The 17,052-nt window shown below is 40.0% G+C and overlaps 1 protein-coding gene across 1 annotated transcript; it reads right to left on the reverse strand.

The window, feature by feature from the left end:
- Positions 1 to 3,181: 3,181 nt before the first annotated feature.
- Positions 3,182 to 16,851, reverse strand: LOC145456080 (solute carrier organic anion transporter family member 2A1-like). The gene is made up of 13 exons (XM_080334121.1): positions 16,540 to 16,851; positions 16,106 to 16,260; positions 15,890 to 16,036; positions 15,263 to 15,447; positions 8,458 to 8,556; positions 8,250 to 8,386; positions 8,009 to 8,097; positions 7,782 to 7,945; positions 6,803 to 7,001; positions 6,571 to 6,733; positions 4,891 to 5,072; positions 4,669 to 4,825; positions 3,182 to 4,587 (listed from the first exon to the last, which is right to left on the reverse strand). Exons 1-13 carry the CDS (start codon positions 16,606 to 16,608, stop codon positions 4,315 to 4,317), a joined length of 2,019 nt encoding a protein of 672 aa, XP_080190247.1. The 5' UTR covers positions 16,609 to 16,851; the 3' UTR covers positions 3,182 to 4,314.
- Positions 16,852 to 17,052: the final 201 nt, after the last annotated feature.

Raw genomic sequence — 17,052 nt, forward strand, 5'->3', positions numbered from 1 at the left:
CCAGTCGGCGGGCCGGATATAGAAAAATTAGGTACTTGGCGGGCCGGATTGCTGAATCGATACATTATCCACATATACAAGGAATAAATCGTATTTAATGAATGTATTTAAACGACGGCAATGTCACTTCAAAGCCATTTCTCGCCGATAATGATGAAGGCAATGTGGATTTGAGAACAGCATCGTCATACAGGCGCTTCCATGCCTGCTTCTCTTTGATCAATTAACAGTTGGTGCAATCCTTGATTAAGATTCCAATGCGTTCGATAAGCCCGGTACCCCAAATTTACCAAGATATCAATTTAATATACGGTTGAGCACAGCGCAAATGCCGATAATGCAAGTATTCTCGCTTCGACGAACTTGCGCGTGAGCGCCACTCTCGTACGCTGCGCACAGACGTATATAATAACATACAGTCAGGAACCTAACAGCACTCCGTCAGCCCCTCTCCCCAAAACGTTGATATTGGGCCCCCTAAACGATAAACGAGCGGAGCGTCCAAAAATTTCCATAATTCATTGTTGAATCGGTCAATTTGATCGGAATTGCAAATATATTGACATCATTTTTTATCCTCTCTCTGTTCACCTAATCATATTTACCGGTAATATAAGAGTTGGGTGAAGTGTCTTGGAAAATTTAGGGCCCCTAAATAATAATAATTAAACATCTTCGGGCGGACCTGTTTGTATAATGACTTCGTTAAATGCTATGTCAAAAGATATTGAAATCGCCCAAACTTACTAAACTAAATGACGCACACGATTTTAAATTGATATTTATTTACTGGCTAATATAATTTTTCTCTGTATGGCATTTGTCTTGTTGGGTTCAGAACGGCAGGACAGAAACATTCGGTGCCAGCCATTTAGGCGCCAATGGACATTTAAACATATATATTATAGTTGTATATATATATATCGAAGTTTTCGGTCAGCACAAGGGCAAGGGCCTAGGTCTTCTTGCTGCTGATCGGCCTGACACACTGCTTGGAGTCGGATGTTGCAGCATGGCCTACAACTTCATATGTTTTGGTGCGTCGTGGCGCGGTAATGGCCAGCGCCAGTCTCCATTTCTATAAATCATGCGTATTTTTGTTGGGGGAAGGGTACCCAATAATGAGGGTAGTAATTGTCAACTATAAATCTTGAGCAGCGGGAATTTGTGATAAAAAAAGTTGAATAAATACTTCGTAATTCATTTAAAGTCGCGAAATAATTTTGGCCCCCTTCGAGCTCGGCTCCCCCTGATTCGGGGGTTTGGGGTGCGTCAGTTACGGTCTTGCATACAGTTACTAAAAGCTGACGCTCAAGGAAGAAGTGGGGAATCTTGGCAAACCGGGGCCGCGGGCCACATTATCATATAAGACGGGAACTGTACGCGGGCCGGACAAAATCCCGTCGCGGGCCAGATCCGGCCCGCGGGCCGTATGTTGCCCGCCCCTGCGCTATATGGACCACCACTGGTGCCTCCCACATTACTTCATTTCTCATCGTTTGTGATATGAAAAATGTATTTGTGAATTTGTACTAGCGGTACATTATGAATTGAAATTCGATAATTGAGGTGAGATTTGTGACATATAAAGTTTCAATTTCGCTGGAAGACTCTGCTTTTCCATTTGAATCGAGATAATGTAATACTGGACTTGTGGGTATTGGAGTTATGGCATAACGCCTTGGATGGGCTCTTTGATTGCTGGTAAACTCATTGCGCGATGCTTGCTGTCAGGCAGAATGCAGTTAATTTTTCGATGACTTTTAAACCGTAATATAATATATAGCCTATCAAAGTAGGCCTAAATTAGTGTTTTTAACAGCATGTATTTGCAATCATTATTCGGTCTTTGCAAAAAGCGTCTTGTTGTTGTTGTTGTTGTTGCTTGTGGTTAGGGTTGCATTTAAGACAAAAATCAATTCAAAACAAACATGCTTAAAACATATTTTTATTGTTTTTTGTTTGTTTGTTTTTTAAGCCATGACTTCACGAATATTCAATTGTGACATCATAGTGGATTGATATTGACAATTTGAAATATAGGGTAAATATAGCTCCTATGGTGAAATATCTGTACTATTGGTGTTAAACCGACTATCTTGAGAGTTCCAACCATCCCATATTGATGTACGTCTGCTATTTCGGGTGGTAATTGTCCGTGGGCTCATAAAACATGTTGTTTAGAAGTATTTACACAATTATGGCATAATTTTACAACTAAAAAAAAACATTTTTGAAGGCCTTTGTTTAAAACACTCTTTAAAACATGTTTAAAACAAAGTGTTTTAAAACACCGTTTGTTTTAAATGCAACCCTGCTTGTGGTATTCATGGTGATTGTTGACTACACTGGTCATTAGCCGAATACACTGGTCATAGGCCGATATTTCTTATTTTTGATTCAGTAGCTATGCCGACTTGTAGCACGGTCCACTTCTGGACTTTTTAAAGATCGGATCAGGTGGCGAGGAGGAGCCTAGATAAGCCTCCAACACTTCGGTAGGAATTCTGGATTCGACCTCGTCCGCACTCGAACCCATAATCGATTGGTGTTGCAGCTGTGGATTATACCACTACGCTATCTCGCCACGCGCAAGATTAAGAAGAATCTGAATCAATGATTACAGATCAGTGGTCCTCATGAATAATATTCAAAGATGGCTTGTATCAATATTCTGCGCTTAATCCATTTTGGTATCATTCACAGGAATATATAAATATTTAATTGGTGCTACTGTCGGCGGTATATACTTTATTGTAGTGCCTTTGTTTACAGCTAATACCACCTACACAGTAATTAAGACTGATTGGCTCATTTATTTTATCAGCCAAACCTGCCGCAGTTGCATCACTTTTCTACAGTACTTTATTAGAATATAATAACTATATATCAGAGTTCAACTGACGTAGATAGGGTCACAGGCTTGCACCTAAATTATAACCTCATATAAACCCTATCATTGATTCCCCGCTGCTGCGTTTCACGAGGTAAAACTGAGTTTACAATGTAAAATAGTTCCCTATAGTTCCCTATAGTGTAACTGAACACCAAGTATGCAAAAACGATTTCCTCAAAACGGTGGAGTGAATATTCGTTCAAGAATGACCACACCCCGAAGTACAGCTTTCATCTCATACACAATAATTGTCAAGAGCAAACCATGGTAGCCAAGAGACTTCCGTTGATTTATAACATTTATATTCAAGGGCGATGCGGATATGGTATATTTGTACAATTGAAACAATTTTTATGAATTTTTCTCAATAGGCAAACTTGGATTTAGGTATAAAGTTACTCTGTACAATTATAAAGATAAAATATAGATAGAAGCAACTTATCTGCAAACATAAATGCTCGACGTGATACCTGAATTAAATAAATGAATAAGTGCTTCAAACAATTGAACATAAATTATATAGCTTCGAAATAATTTTAAGTCTAAATGACGTAAGTTGCGTTGTTGGAGTAAAATTTGCAATTGCATTTCAGTACTATATAGCAGGCGAGTGTTGTGCAACCTTATTTACGTGAGGGCAAGAAATAAATAGCGCTGTTAAACCGATGGCCGCACATCAGCGTTTCATGTTGAAAGGACTACCTCCCCATTACGAAATGATGAGGGTGGTTTAGAGACTTATCAACAAAATTAGACATCAGTCTATGCATAGCAATCGTGAATGCCTGAAGGAAAATCGACGTAGCACGAAAAAATGCAGGGGATCGAATAGATTTTGTCAAACTCTTCATGCGCAAAGTCAGCCTATGCATTTTGAGGTGATGCAATTGGTGTTTTTTCCGTCCTTCCCTTCCCGACATGGATTTAGATCAAACGTACCAGGTCAAATTGATAGAATTATATACCTATTTCCCGTACTGCACAGTGCACACCATTCAAATTTGACACATCTATGCGGGCCAGACAAATTTGCTCTCAAGCGGCAGGTTGCACACACCTACTGTATAGATTCATTAACCATGAAAAAATAGTATGTTGTAATTATGAGAAATTTGTTCTTGTCATACATTTTGTCGGTAAAATTTGATCAGAATGGACTTAATAATGGACATAATTTGCAGCCGCGGAGTGAATTCACGCATTGTTGTGTCATCGCAATCTCAATTTATGCAGTGCAAAACTCTTCCTATACCTTCTCCGCGCTTAGAACGGGTGGAATCCTTATCAAAAACAGAACAGTTGGCTTTGCAAAAATGCACGCATTACCATGCAATAAGTATTTAGATAATTTCACATTCTTTGGTGCCCACACTACAATTTTGGATTACCAAGCTCACGGCGAGGTCGTCGGTGTTAATCTATGTCAAAGTGTCTTTCAAGCGACTTAATTGCAGACTTTCGTTTGAACTCGAACTCGACGCGAGACGCGCCGCTGCCATTTTTGAGTTGTTCTGCTCGTCCAAAAAGATGTCTTTTTCCGATTTCTTCACTGATGAATCTTCATGCTCGGGCGAAGACCTCTGTCGCTTCAACACTAGGAACAGCATAACGATTCCAAAGCAGCACGCGTTTATTTCCGCCACACTTTGTAAGCCGAAATATCGGATTCGGAAAGATTCGTTGTCGTAAACCTGTACCAAGAAACACTTCATATCAGTACGACGTGATTTTAAAACTCTACCAATTCAGCACGCAAAATGCCCTGTACTCACGCGGCAATAGCCTTTTTCACCGCAATGCCGCGACCAGTACTTGCACGTCGAATCGATGACTTTCCCGAATATAACCGGACCCGGTAGCCAGCCCAGCAATCTGGTAGCCATGAAGCTAATCCCGATCGCTAACGATTTGTCTTTCTCGGGAACAGATCTTAAAGATGTAGGCGCGAAAATGGTGATGGCTAGCCAATCGGACATGCTGTGTACAAATCTTACCTCAGGAGAATCACATAAGAGGGCGTGGCTGCGATTCCACCCACGAAACTCACCAATGCGACAAGACCGAGAACCAGCATTACGTAATGGCTGCAATTTGAGGATTCACAAAGTCCTGGATGGGACCAGGTCTTTTCTGCGTGACTGTCGTAAGGATTAACGCAACTACAGTCGGTGTAGTTCTGTCGATAGGAGTACAATAGTTATATATTCAGTTGCAACGCCTGACCTTCAATCGCAATGTGCAGAGCCTGTCACAGATCAGCGAAGGCAAGCAAAAAAATTGTCTGATATAACATATCATTGGTATACCAATATGGATAGGGTTGCATTTAAAACAAATGCTGCTTTAGAGCATTTTGTAAATACTTTCGTAAGAAAATGTATTATTAGCCTACGGACGATTTGCACCCGATATAGTCGACGTATTCGATATGGAATGGTTGGAACCCTCGAAATTTTCGTCGTTTCAACAATTATAGCACGTACATATAGATCATTGGTTGCGATGTTTGATGATGATGACCGGCGATCGTAAATATCCTGTCTGTCTAAGACAGTGGTTCCCAACCTTTTTGTCCCCACAATTTATTCCGAGTCTTCATTCCCCACTCCCCAAAGCTATCGCGGTGTTTCATTTTAACTTTTGTCATTACAGGGCAGCTATTTGCTTGTTTGAGTACACAAGACACACAACCACATCAGTAAGCAAGACAATCGCCTATAACTGCAACATAAAACGTATTGTGAACGAATACCGGAACCCTCAAAATTTAGCGAAAGCGTTATATCATATCATACTGGTCCTGATGGATGCGTTTGTGTCGCCATGATTGGTTATCTATAGTTAAAAATGAGTTTTTGTGAACAACACGCAATATAATTTTCGATACATACATTCCAGAGCAGTTAACTGATAACGGTAATCGCGCGTGTCTCCGTAAATATGTAGACTATCCTGTATATACTGTTTAACGAATGTGTCTATTCCCGCTAGAAACCATTGAATTCCTCACCGGTTGGGAACCACTGGTCTGAGACATGGATCGGAAGCCCTTTTCGCCGAGAAGCCATATTTACCCAATATGTTCGATTGCCAATGGAAATCCACTGTGACGTCACAGTAAAAAATTCGTGACGCTATTTCTAACAATAAAAACATGTTTTAAATCGATTTTTGTTTTAAATGCAACCCTAAATAGGGATGTCTAGATCCCTCTATATTACCCTCGATTCGACTTGCACTTTGGTAATTATATTTTTCTTTTCAGAATACTGCAACTGCTTTTTACATAGTCAGAAAGCTAATGGGTTGACTACTCAAGACTGCTCAAGTGTTGTAACGCGCATTCCAGGTTTACTTCATAGATTACAAGGCGAACAAGATGTAAGGCGAGCAATGGACATCGGCAGCTGCATAAATTCCAGATAGGAACTTATAAGATGATCTTCGCAGAGTTGTGACCGCACTAATTTAAATCAAAATAAATACAGTAATAATATAAAGAGATATATTTTCTTCATCTTCAATCATCTGCAGAGGAACTGCGGTATAATATAGTTTGAACGCACACCATAAAATAGAACGTGCCTTCAGAATCGTAATTGTCGAGTGAACCTTGCGTGATATATAAACACAACAGCTATATGTGTGGAGGACCCTGGACAGTGAGCACTAACCTGAATGATACCGGGAACCGTAGAGTAGGTGCCTACACATCCGGCGTGACAAGCAGAAAGATACGACATTCCGTCTGCTCCGCACACAGGAGCATATGACCCGTCAAGGCAATTGCATTCACTATTGCACGTGCTTGTCGCGGACACATCAACTTCCCCAAAACTATACCAATGTATATGGATATGTTATTTGCGCAAGCTTGTGGATCTTGCAAGCACGGCGGGTGTATACCTGTCGGTGTATGGGTAAGTTATTCCCACGATATCCATTGTTGGACACCCGATAAATATGAATGAAAAGCCAACGACCGTTGCTATAATTCTGGCGGTGATGATTATTTTTGCCATACCAGCTTTGTCGGGATTCAGCCGCTTCATGATAAAACTTCCCAGCAACGTACCGACCGCTAAGCATGGAATTCCGATCGCACCTGTTGAAGATGATACATACTTTTTTTTTAATTGTAAGGGTACTCGAATGGTTCTGTTGCATAACCCAACAGTTTAAGATTGACAGGGTGTCGGATAGTTACGTTTTCTTTCTTCGCTATTCGATCGATCATTCATATATTATTATGTTATTTAGGTTTGAAACCTACCATTTCGCCGTCATTTCCTGCAGAGCTGTCATATTTGGTACTTTCCTATTTCGCGGACGGCCTGGCGAGACCGCCGAAAAGTACATCTTTGCCTGTATACGCAGCAAGCCTATAACGCAATGCGGAAATAATTTTCCGCGAAAACCCAATCAGCAACGCGATAATCCACCCTTCCCCTACCCTACAAGTCAAATACCACACCCCAAACTCCACAGGCCCGCAAACTTGATCCAAGGCATCGCAGCAAACTCAGTGTTGGTGACTCAAAATAAATAGCGTGAAAAGGTGACCCAGTGAAAAAGTTATTTTCGGCGGTCTCGGCTAGGCGTCCGTGAAATAGTAACGGACCTCAAATATATTGAATTACTACTAATGTTGAGTTAATCAAGCGATCTATTTACATATAGTGCCAAATATTTCAACGCATTGTCTCGGGAGAATTGGCGATCGTTGGTCAACAGTTAAGTTGCTTGACGATTTAACAGTTTGGCATACACTTATGGACTGATGTTTGGTCGTTTCATTTCCAGTTTCTTAGGTCACTGCTCAGTTCAAATCGATGATCCAAATTCCATTCCAAATGGGTTACGAATCGCTTCAGATAATACATACCATAATACATGTTCGCGACGGATGCCGATACGCCGAACTGGGCTTCCAGATATTTCGGGAAGAAGGTCACCATTCCAGATACACTCAGTCCCCCAGTAATCCACATAAGTAATATCATCCAGTAAACACTGTCACTGAGCAGCGACTTCATTGAGTGCAGAATGCTAAAGTGGAAGATTGCTGTAGAGTGGTGAATCTTGACAAAAATTCGACAATATGAGCCTAACCCTCTCGGTGGAGAAGTCACTTTTTGCTCGGAGTTATTCGTTTCAGCAGTGCTGTTCCCGCTGTGAGGGAGTTCGTCGTCGGGACTGGTCTGCAGATAAATTGTTCCACAATTCATAACCGAGCATCCACTTGATTCGGTTAATCTTGCGATAAACCGGGTATGACATGACATCGGTACTACAGGCCTATGTGACATTCCACACGAATATGTTGAAACATGGATGAATCTTCTTGACTCACTTTACTGTCTTTTCTCATCTTCCGAGGGAAAAAGAAAACCGGTATTGTCGCAACTGCTATTAATGTCGCGCAGAGTAACGTTCCGAGCCACCACGCGCCAACCCAGTTATGATCTCTTGGCGTTATGGTTACCTCAGCTTTGGAAAAACATATATATGTCTAAATTCTGGATGGGATGACCTTACGGGTATAGGATATATCGACTTACAGGTATCGACCCAACCCACGTCCACCCATATTCGTAAGAGAGCAGATCCAAGAAGGAACCCAAATGCTGGCCCGATCAGTGCTATGGTCATTACGAAACCTGTATTGACATAAGAGTAGTAGTATAGATCGCTCGCGAACTAACATGGGGTTCTTATGGGCGGGGTGGTGAGGTGCCTGAAAACCGGGGGTGGTGAGGTGACCCTTATCTCTTATGGCGGGGGTGGTGAGGTGACCCTTATCTCTTATGGGCGGGGTGGTGAGGTGCCTGAAAACCGGGGGTGGCGAGCGGCTCTTATTTCTTATGGCGGGGGTGGCGAGCGGCTCTTTTGTCTTATGGCGGGGGGTGGCAAGCGGCTATTGTATCTTGTGGTCGCACGGTAACCCTTTTCAGCATAGGGATCGGTCGCACGCGGCTTCGTTGTTGGCATGTCGTACTTTCGGGTATAGACTGCAGGCGGCATGTCGTACTTTTAGCAAAAAAGGGTGTGAAATAGTTTGCTAAATCTAAGAATCCACCGCATGGTAATTAGTTTACCAGAGAACCGGCGTAGACGGCTTATTGGTATGACATTGTTATCAGGTGACATTCGATCTACATCAAAACTACCGGCTATGATAATGTCTGTGGATCGATGTTTGTTTACCAACACATTGCATGCAATGTCACACACCTCCATTTACGCGTATACTGATGTGGGCAAACAAGCGCGACGTATGTCTGGATGGTATTTTTTCGTGGAAACACAGGGTGTAACATGTTTACTTTGAATATTGTTCATTGGTTTATCGATTCAGAGTTGATATCCGGATCCGGTTACATACTTTATCATTTCCGATTTCAAACTGAATGTCGAGACATACATTGACCAATAAAGACACAATATAGCAAACATGCCGGAGGAAAACTCGACCAGGAATTGTTATCGCGATGGGCGACAAAAATCCAACCGTTTTCCGAACACCGTTATCCACATACCAACCGTCGTCGAGGAGGTGTTTTATTCAGACATTTTGACTCTGGAAAATCTAAAGCACGAACCCGGACATCACAGAACTATCGCAGCCTATTGTCCAATTTTCCAAAGCGTGCATTTCGGTGTACAAGAGTATATTGTATGTGGTTAACCGATGATATTGACGTGATACGACCGATGGGGTGTACTCTGAAACCGGTAGTCTGTGTATATTTCCGTCACTGTTCGTTGTAACAATATACAAAAATATCAAATTGACCGGTGTGGTTGTCAGTTTTCAAAACGAAAATGGTATTGTTACCCAGGGAAAAAAATGTATTTCCAAGTGAAAACGGTATTGGTACTCAGTTAGATGATAGTTTCCAGACGAAAAGGGATTGTTACCCAGGAGAAAATGATTAGTTACTCTAGGTAAAAGTATTTTTCCAAGCGAAAATGTATTGTTACACCGGGTAAACGCCAGATCCCCAAAGGAAAATGATATTTTTACTCAGGTAAACGACGGACCACCAAGTGAAAATGGCTTGTTGCTCAGGGAAAAAGGTTTGTTACCCGGGGAAAAAGGTTTGTTGACCAGAGAAAAAATAGATTTCCAAGTGAAAAAAGGTTTGTTAGCCAAGGAAAAAACATATTTACAAGTGAAAAAAGGTTTGTTAGCCAAGGAAAAAATAGATTTCCAAGTGAAAAAAGGTTTGTTAGCCAAGGAAAAAATATATTTACAAGTGAAAATGGTTTCTTACTCTGGGTAAACGTCAGATCTCCAAAGGAAAATAATATGTTTAGTCAGGTAAACGATGGACTGACAAGTGAAAGTGGTAATTTTACATAGGTAAACGTCGTGGGTTCAGTGTCGTTGGTCTTGTTAAACGTTATCGCTTGACGTTGGTATACTATTACGAGTGTGAAAAGGCTATGCACGTCTTGTGCAGAGTATCGCGATAGTGAACATATTTTTGTTGTGACGAAACAAGATCGTTGTTTACATGTTAATGCATTTCGATTACCGAGTAGCTGCACAACAGAGAGGAGTCTACAGGTAGTTCGTGCTGTATGTCCGACGAAAACCACAACGAAGACCACTTATGAATCGATTCGAAACATTTCAACCCTTCTTACATTTAGTCAATTCGAGTCAATTGTAATACGGATCCTCCAAGTATGACACACACACCTACACACTAATATCGTAAATACTCAACTTGATGACATTGATATAGTGTTAATAAAAACAATTATAAAATATTTGTAAAACTAAATCGGAATTCATGTCGTAGCAGGTTTCTTGAACTCGTGCTTGATGAAAACGATTGGTGACAAGTATGCGTTTGTGTTTGAGTGAAAAATAATTATTTAGAGTAGTGACATTTTGTGACCAACGAATGCAAATCGATCATGATATTACAATATACGCTTTCGTCAACATAACGACTTGGCGCAGGAGAAACACTTTCATGTTTTTTCAATAACTGGATTCTCGAGACTTGTTACTTGTACCATGTACCGTCGGTGACTATAACGGCCATTTTGTATGATAGTACGTTTAGCTGTTTTGTTGTTAGGACAATCACTTGATGACCCAGCACTTTTTGTTAGCAAAGTAGATTGATTTGTGTGTAAGATGTAAGCACCGTAACTAGAAAACATATGTACTCTGTTGTTGGAGTAGCTGATTTATTGCTATGACATGGGAATATCCTGAAACCTTGGTTGGTTTGTTGTCTTACGAAAGATGAGGTGACCTCGGTGTCGTAAATTGTGTTAACTAAACCCGGATGGATACCACAATTGTGCTGGACTTACACATGGTATTCGCATACTGCACGCATACAAACTTTTGTGTAAACAACTCAGATGTTTCTGTTGGTACTAGTGCTGTGTTGAACTATTTGGTTCTTAAGACACATGAACAACCATTCAGACAATAAAGGTCTTGAGGTAACGAAACAGTTTGTAGAGTCAAACCAACCATTCTTTAGTTTCGTAATGTGAAAATATCGAGTAAAGTTGATTACTTTGTGTGATGTAAATATCTTTCGTACTTTTGTAAGAGTTGTGGCGTAACATACCAAGTAACTAGTTGACACAAACAAAATATTGAATGACTGCTAACGCATTGAGTTCATAATCCAAGAGGGTGAAATTTGTTTACTGTTAAACTAATATAACTCGTATCCAGCGAAACAGATACAATCCAGTGATGTGATGTTGATCAATATCCATTTTGTAAAGATTGAGTAAATCCTCTTCCGTCAGGTGGGTGTGGTTCAAATCAATAGCATGTTACACATAAACATCATTTGTATTGAGGGTGATATTGTTGAGTGATGATGCCGCAACAACACAACAAGTATTATTTTGTATCTGTGTTCGGCTGAAACTAGGGTTGTCCTTGGGTCTTGTGTTGGGTAAATCAGAACTATGTCTAGAATTCAAGCACGTCCAAGTAACGTCTTTTAGTGACAGAGTATTGTGATGACATTTACTTTAGCGAATGACAACGGAAAAATTTCCAATTTCTCTGATCGTGTGTGTGTGTGTGTGTGTGTGTGTGTTTTACAAATAATTCCAGTACACCTAACTATAGGACACATTTAGTAAACATCGTGCAAATTGTTTCTTTGTGATGGTAACGACTTTCGGCGGCTTAGTTCCATGTCGGGAATTATTATTTGAGGGTTCAAAAACAATCAATACTAGAAATGAACAACAATGCAAAACACGTTTAGCAAATAACAGTGTAGCAAGTACTTTTTGATATTACGAGTGTTGGGCACTAGACACTTCTAGTTGAATTGGATGCATCTAACAAACATATCACAATTTACTTTTACAATAATCAAAGTCTTAGAGTGTATAACCTCGCGATATTTTACATTTAGCACGCACAATGGGGAGTTACAGAAATGATTAAGAATTGATCGCTAGCTTCGAACGGTACTCGATACTCAAAGTGATATTTTCATACTCTGTAAAGTGTATATGTTTCAATTCTCTGTCGCAAATTCCGACAATAAATCGTTGGATTCAATAGTAACGATATTGTGATATACTGATTCTACACTTAGTCGTTTCAATTACCCGTTGGGAATCGGGATAATAAAGCATTTTGTATCGGATGTTCAATGAATGAATACTGGAATTATTACATCTTTAGTGTTGTTTATCGCAAACGATAGATTTTAATAATTGTACTGATTGTTGAATGTAATAATACCGATATTGTCGTTTCATCTTTAGTCTTGGTTACTGGTAATATTTTCTGATATCCGCGATACGCAGAGTGATTTTTACCAAGGTGGAGTAATTTTCCTATCAAGAACATTTCAGACACACATAGTTTTACAGCTTAATATGTTAATAACATTGGTACTGGAAAGTTTGTTGTTGTCGTAACATTTACCACAATGCCGGGTCTAATTAACACAAATAATTTAATAATAAAGTAATGATCAACTATTACAAAATCTCATATGTCAAATCAATGTGACAATCCTTATGTTTACATCACGATAATTTTCGATATAACACCTGCGTTCGATTGTAAGAAACTACGATGGTCATACTTTCAAATGTCGTATACTCAAATATATTATGTTAACCCCAAGTCGCCGACACCGAGAAGTAATTACTTTTGTCTTACAAAATATACCGCATAGTAATTTCTTTGTCTTGCGGCATAGTAACGACTTTTACAGTTGAACAAAAAAGACGAGTTGGTGGTATATGCCTAAAACCGAACATGATATGTTTGTGGGTTGTAGTGATTACTCGCGTAGTCTTGTCTACTTTTCGTATGGACACTTTTTGCTTTGGTTCGGCGAGTTACAAACGGATTGACTTGACAAGGTTTTTGTATTTTACTCTTTTATTGATGGTAAGATGTTAAATGTTGAGATGTCATAGTGGTAATATTTTTGAAACTCTCTTTGACAAACGTAAAGACAGGTCGCGAATAGAGTTGTAATGTTTCATTACTTGTTTCCAATCAATGCGCGTATAATCTCTAAATATGACTGGGTTGAAAGTTGTTAGTCATGTTTGTCAATCTATTTCAATTCAGAATATGTCAAAGTCCAAATATTTCATTTTGGATTATCTGAATTTACCTTTAGTACATCTCGCGAGTGGATTCCGACGTCGTACTATAACATTCTTAATAATACAGGTTCGAGGATTTTCATGATAGAGTTGACAAGTGACAAGATGCGTGTTTGTATTAAGAGTTTGATTTCAAGTTGACAAAGACAATAACTGTATAATGCACATACTTGTGATTCTTGATTCTTGTAGAGTTATAGTTGGTATTGATTCTATAGGTGTGAAAACAGCGGCGCGAATGTGTGAATAATTCAATGTGACTGAAAGTCGGCGTCAGTAATATTCAGGTTACGGTCGAATCAAAAGATCACGTTAAAAAGATTTCTCAAATTAATTAGAATTGTACCGATTTAACACATTCAGATACGAATCAACTTGAGCTGTGTAGCAAGTTTCATTTCAAGTTGTCAAATTGATGCATTGCTTGAATATTCGCATGATTCTTATCACGCAAAGTCAATGACTGTTCCGAAGTGTCAAAAACGTATAGCGACCACCAGAAAGTGTCAAATTGGTGGTTTACGAATCACCGTCTGCGACGACTCTGTGACAAACTAATTACGGAAATATTACCTTGTGAGCGGACATGAGGGATCGCTTTGTCTGAAGTATTACCCTGTGAGTGTCGTAGGATTTTAAAATTATTTCGCACCTTTTTGAATAAGCGTACACTTCACAAAGGATTAGGGTTAGAGTAGAAATAAGTGACAATTTGTCACTATTCAAGTTACCGACACTAGCGGTCTGTTATTCGTTACTTATTAAATCTTACGAGTGAAATCAAGTTCTGTGACAAACTGCTTACGAAAATTTCACCGCGTGAGCGATCGATATGCCTGTAACATCAAGTCGCGTATGCCTGAGACATTATCTTGTCAGCGATCGCCGGGTTTGCAAACTTTTTCACACCTATTTGGAGTGTTAGTTTGTGAACGCGGTTATTGTTGGTATTGGAATCACCGTCTACGCCGGTTCTCTGGTAAACTAATTACCATGCGGTGGATTCTTAGATTTAGCAAACTATTTCACACCCTTTTTTGCTAAAAGTACGACATGCCGCCTGCAGTCTATACCCGAAAGTACGACATGCCAACAACGAAGCCGCGTGCGACCGATCCCTATGCTGAAAAGGGTTACCGTGCGACCACAAGATACAATAGCCGCTTGCCACCCCCCGCCATAAGACAAAAGAGCCGCTCGCCACCCCCGCCATAAGAAATAAGAGCCGCTCGCCACCCCCGGTTTTCAGGCACCTCACCACCCCGCCCATAAGAGATAAGGGTCACCTCACCACCCCGCCCATAAGAGATAAGGGTCACCTCACCACCCCCGGTTTTCAGGCACCTCACCACCCCGCCCATAAGAACCCCATGTTAGTTCGCGAGCGATCTATACTACTACTCATAAGTGAATTAGGATGCACTTGGTGTAAAAGCCATCTGATTACTTTTTAGTTGGTATATAGTTCAGTTTTATGCGATTGCATAGATTAGATATGTATTACAGCTTAATTTCATAATTTTAATAGAGTAAATGACGTTGTCACATTGTCACCTATCACTTTTATAAACTGTTGCTGTATATTATACTTGATATAGGATAGTATGATATGTAAGCATCTGCTTTATACATGCCTATACGTGTTAAATGCCTGCGAGTCAATAATTAGCGTGTGAGCATAAGTATGTCGTAGGAATATCTATAGAGTGGTGCACACAATGTGGCACAGACCTATGTACACTGGAGCTTTTTTCGTGGCCGAAAAGTCGTCGATGTATGAAATTCCAAGAGGTTGCAGGGGAGCTGCTCCCATACCACTTAGTAAAGTTCCAACCAGGATGAAAGCATATAGATTGTTTCCGTCAGATGTGTTTTGACTATCTTCGCATGGTGCCTTAGATGCATTGATAACTTCTCTGCAATAAAGACATCATATGAGGAATTTCGTTGGTCAGACGCGCGCACGTGAATATGGTGGTACAGGTACACTGTACGTTAGTGTGCAAGATGGGAAGAAAATAGTTGAGCTTGATCTAAGATTATACATAATATTGACTTAATTCATCATTACCGCTCAGTCTTGCACATTGATGCATGATTTGCAAATATATATAACATTGAAAAATATAATTTGATTCAGAACAGATATAGGCGAAGCGAACTGCAAATATGCTTGGAGAATTTCCAGAATTGAAGGCAAACCGGAATGGTTACAACTTGCGAAGTCTTGAGTCGTCCAATATCGACATTGAACGTATAGGCCTACACCCAGCGCCAAATAACAACACTTAACTGCTATATCAAAAGTACGAATGCAGTTTGCTGTATTCACTGGCCACTGTCAACTACTCAACTTACACGTTACACATCGGTTTTTGGAGAAGCAGTGAGCTGTTGCTTTGCGTCGCGTCGACATATTCATATCTTCCACCAAGGAATTGAGGAAGGCATGCTATGAAAAATCCCAGAGAGACCAATCCCGATCCAAACGCAATAACCCTCGGTCTGTACAGAGATTATGCGTTTTATTACATATGCTATTCCGAAAAGTAATAATGAAATATAATCACAAACCTGTGAGATCTGCTGCCATAATAACTCACAAAAAGTACAACGGCAAGATTTCCTATCTGATAAGCAGCCGAGAGGAAGGATAACTTGGTCGTGGAGAGTTCAAACCTTCTTTCAATCGTCGTGAACGAGCTGCGAAAATACACTCCGGCAAGTACCTGTGACAAGCGAAGATTGGTTGGGAGTTATTTGTGATTGCTGCGAAATTGACCTGGCATGGATTCGCTTGGAGATATACAATGTAACACGAAATAGCTAATTGATGTTGGTTATCGCATCTCAATTCTTACACCTGACTGTATCATGTCTCCGCAAACACAGTTTGCGCTAGTCCAAATACAGATGACGGGCTGTAAAACGGACTCATCGAAGAACTAACATGTTACAAAGTGCTTTGTCATCGCTCTATCATAAGTACAATGTTTCTGGATACTTACGTCAAAAAAGAAAAGAGCTCCAATTGAAACCACAAAAAGCCTTATATCCTTGAAGCAATGCATAGCCATCCTTATCACAACCTTAGCGTCATCAATCAACTACTAAAATTTGTCACTGCAAAGAGAAGTTGTACGAAGTCGAATGAAATATCTAATCTAAACTTCTCTTGTTTTATTAAACTCTCGGGGATGCGCGTCAACTGTTTGCTCTCTCAAACTACTCTGGGCTGCCGCGCATAGAGTCGACAAATTGTATGTTCGAACATATAAACTTTATATTACAGAGCAAAAAATTATCGGATCATCGGTTCATTGTTACACTCAACCGTATTCATCTAAGATTTACGCTCTAGTATGGATTAATATAGAAAAACTTCTCACGTCATCCAATAGATAATGTTATCCGAAGTTTCTAAAAGAAACAGCACATCCTATCACATAGAATTGAAAGAAGGGTACGCTCATGACCACACAATTACATAGACCACATCATAATTATTAATTATATTCGTT

This window comes from Botryllus schlosseri, chromosome 14 (assembly GCF_051294905.1).
Source record: "Botryllus schlosseri isolate E-star chromosome 14, Bs_hap1, whole genome shotgun sequence".
Classification (NCBI taxonomy): Eukaryota; Metazoa; Chordata; class Ascidiacea; order Stolidobranchia; family Styelidae; genus Botryllus; species Botryllus schlosseri.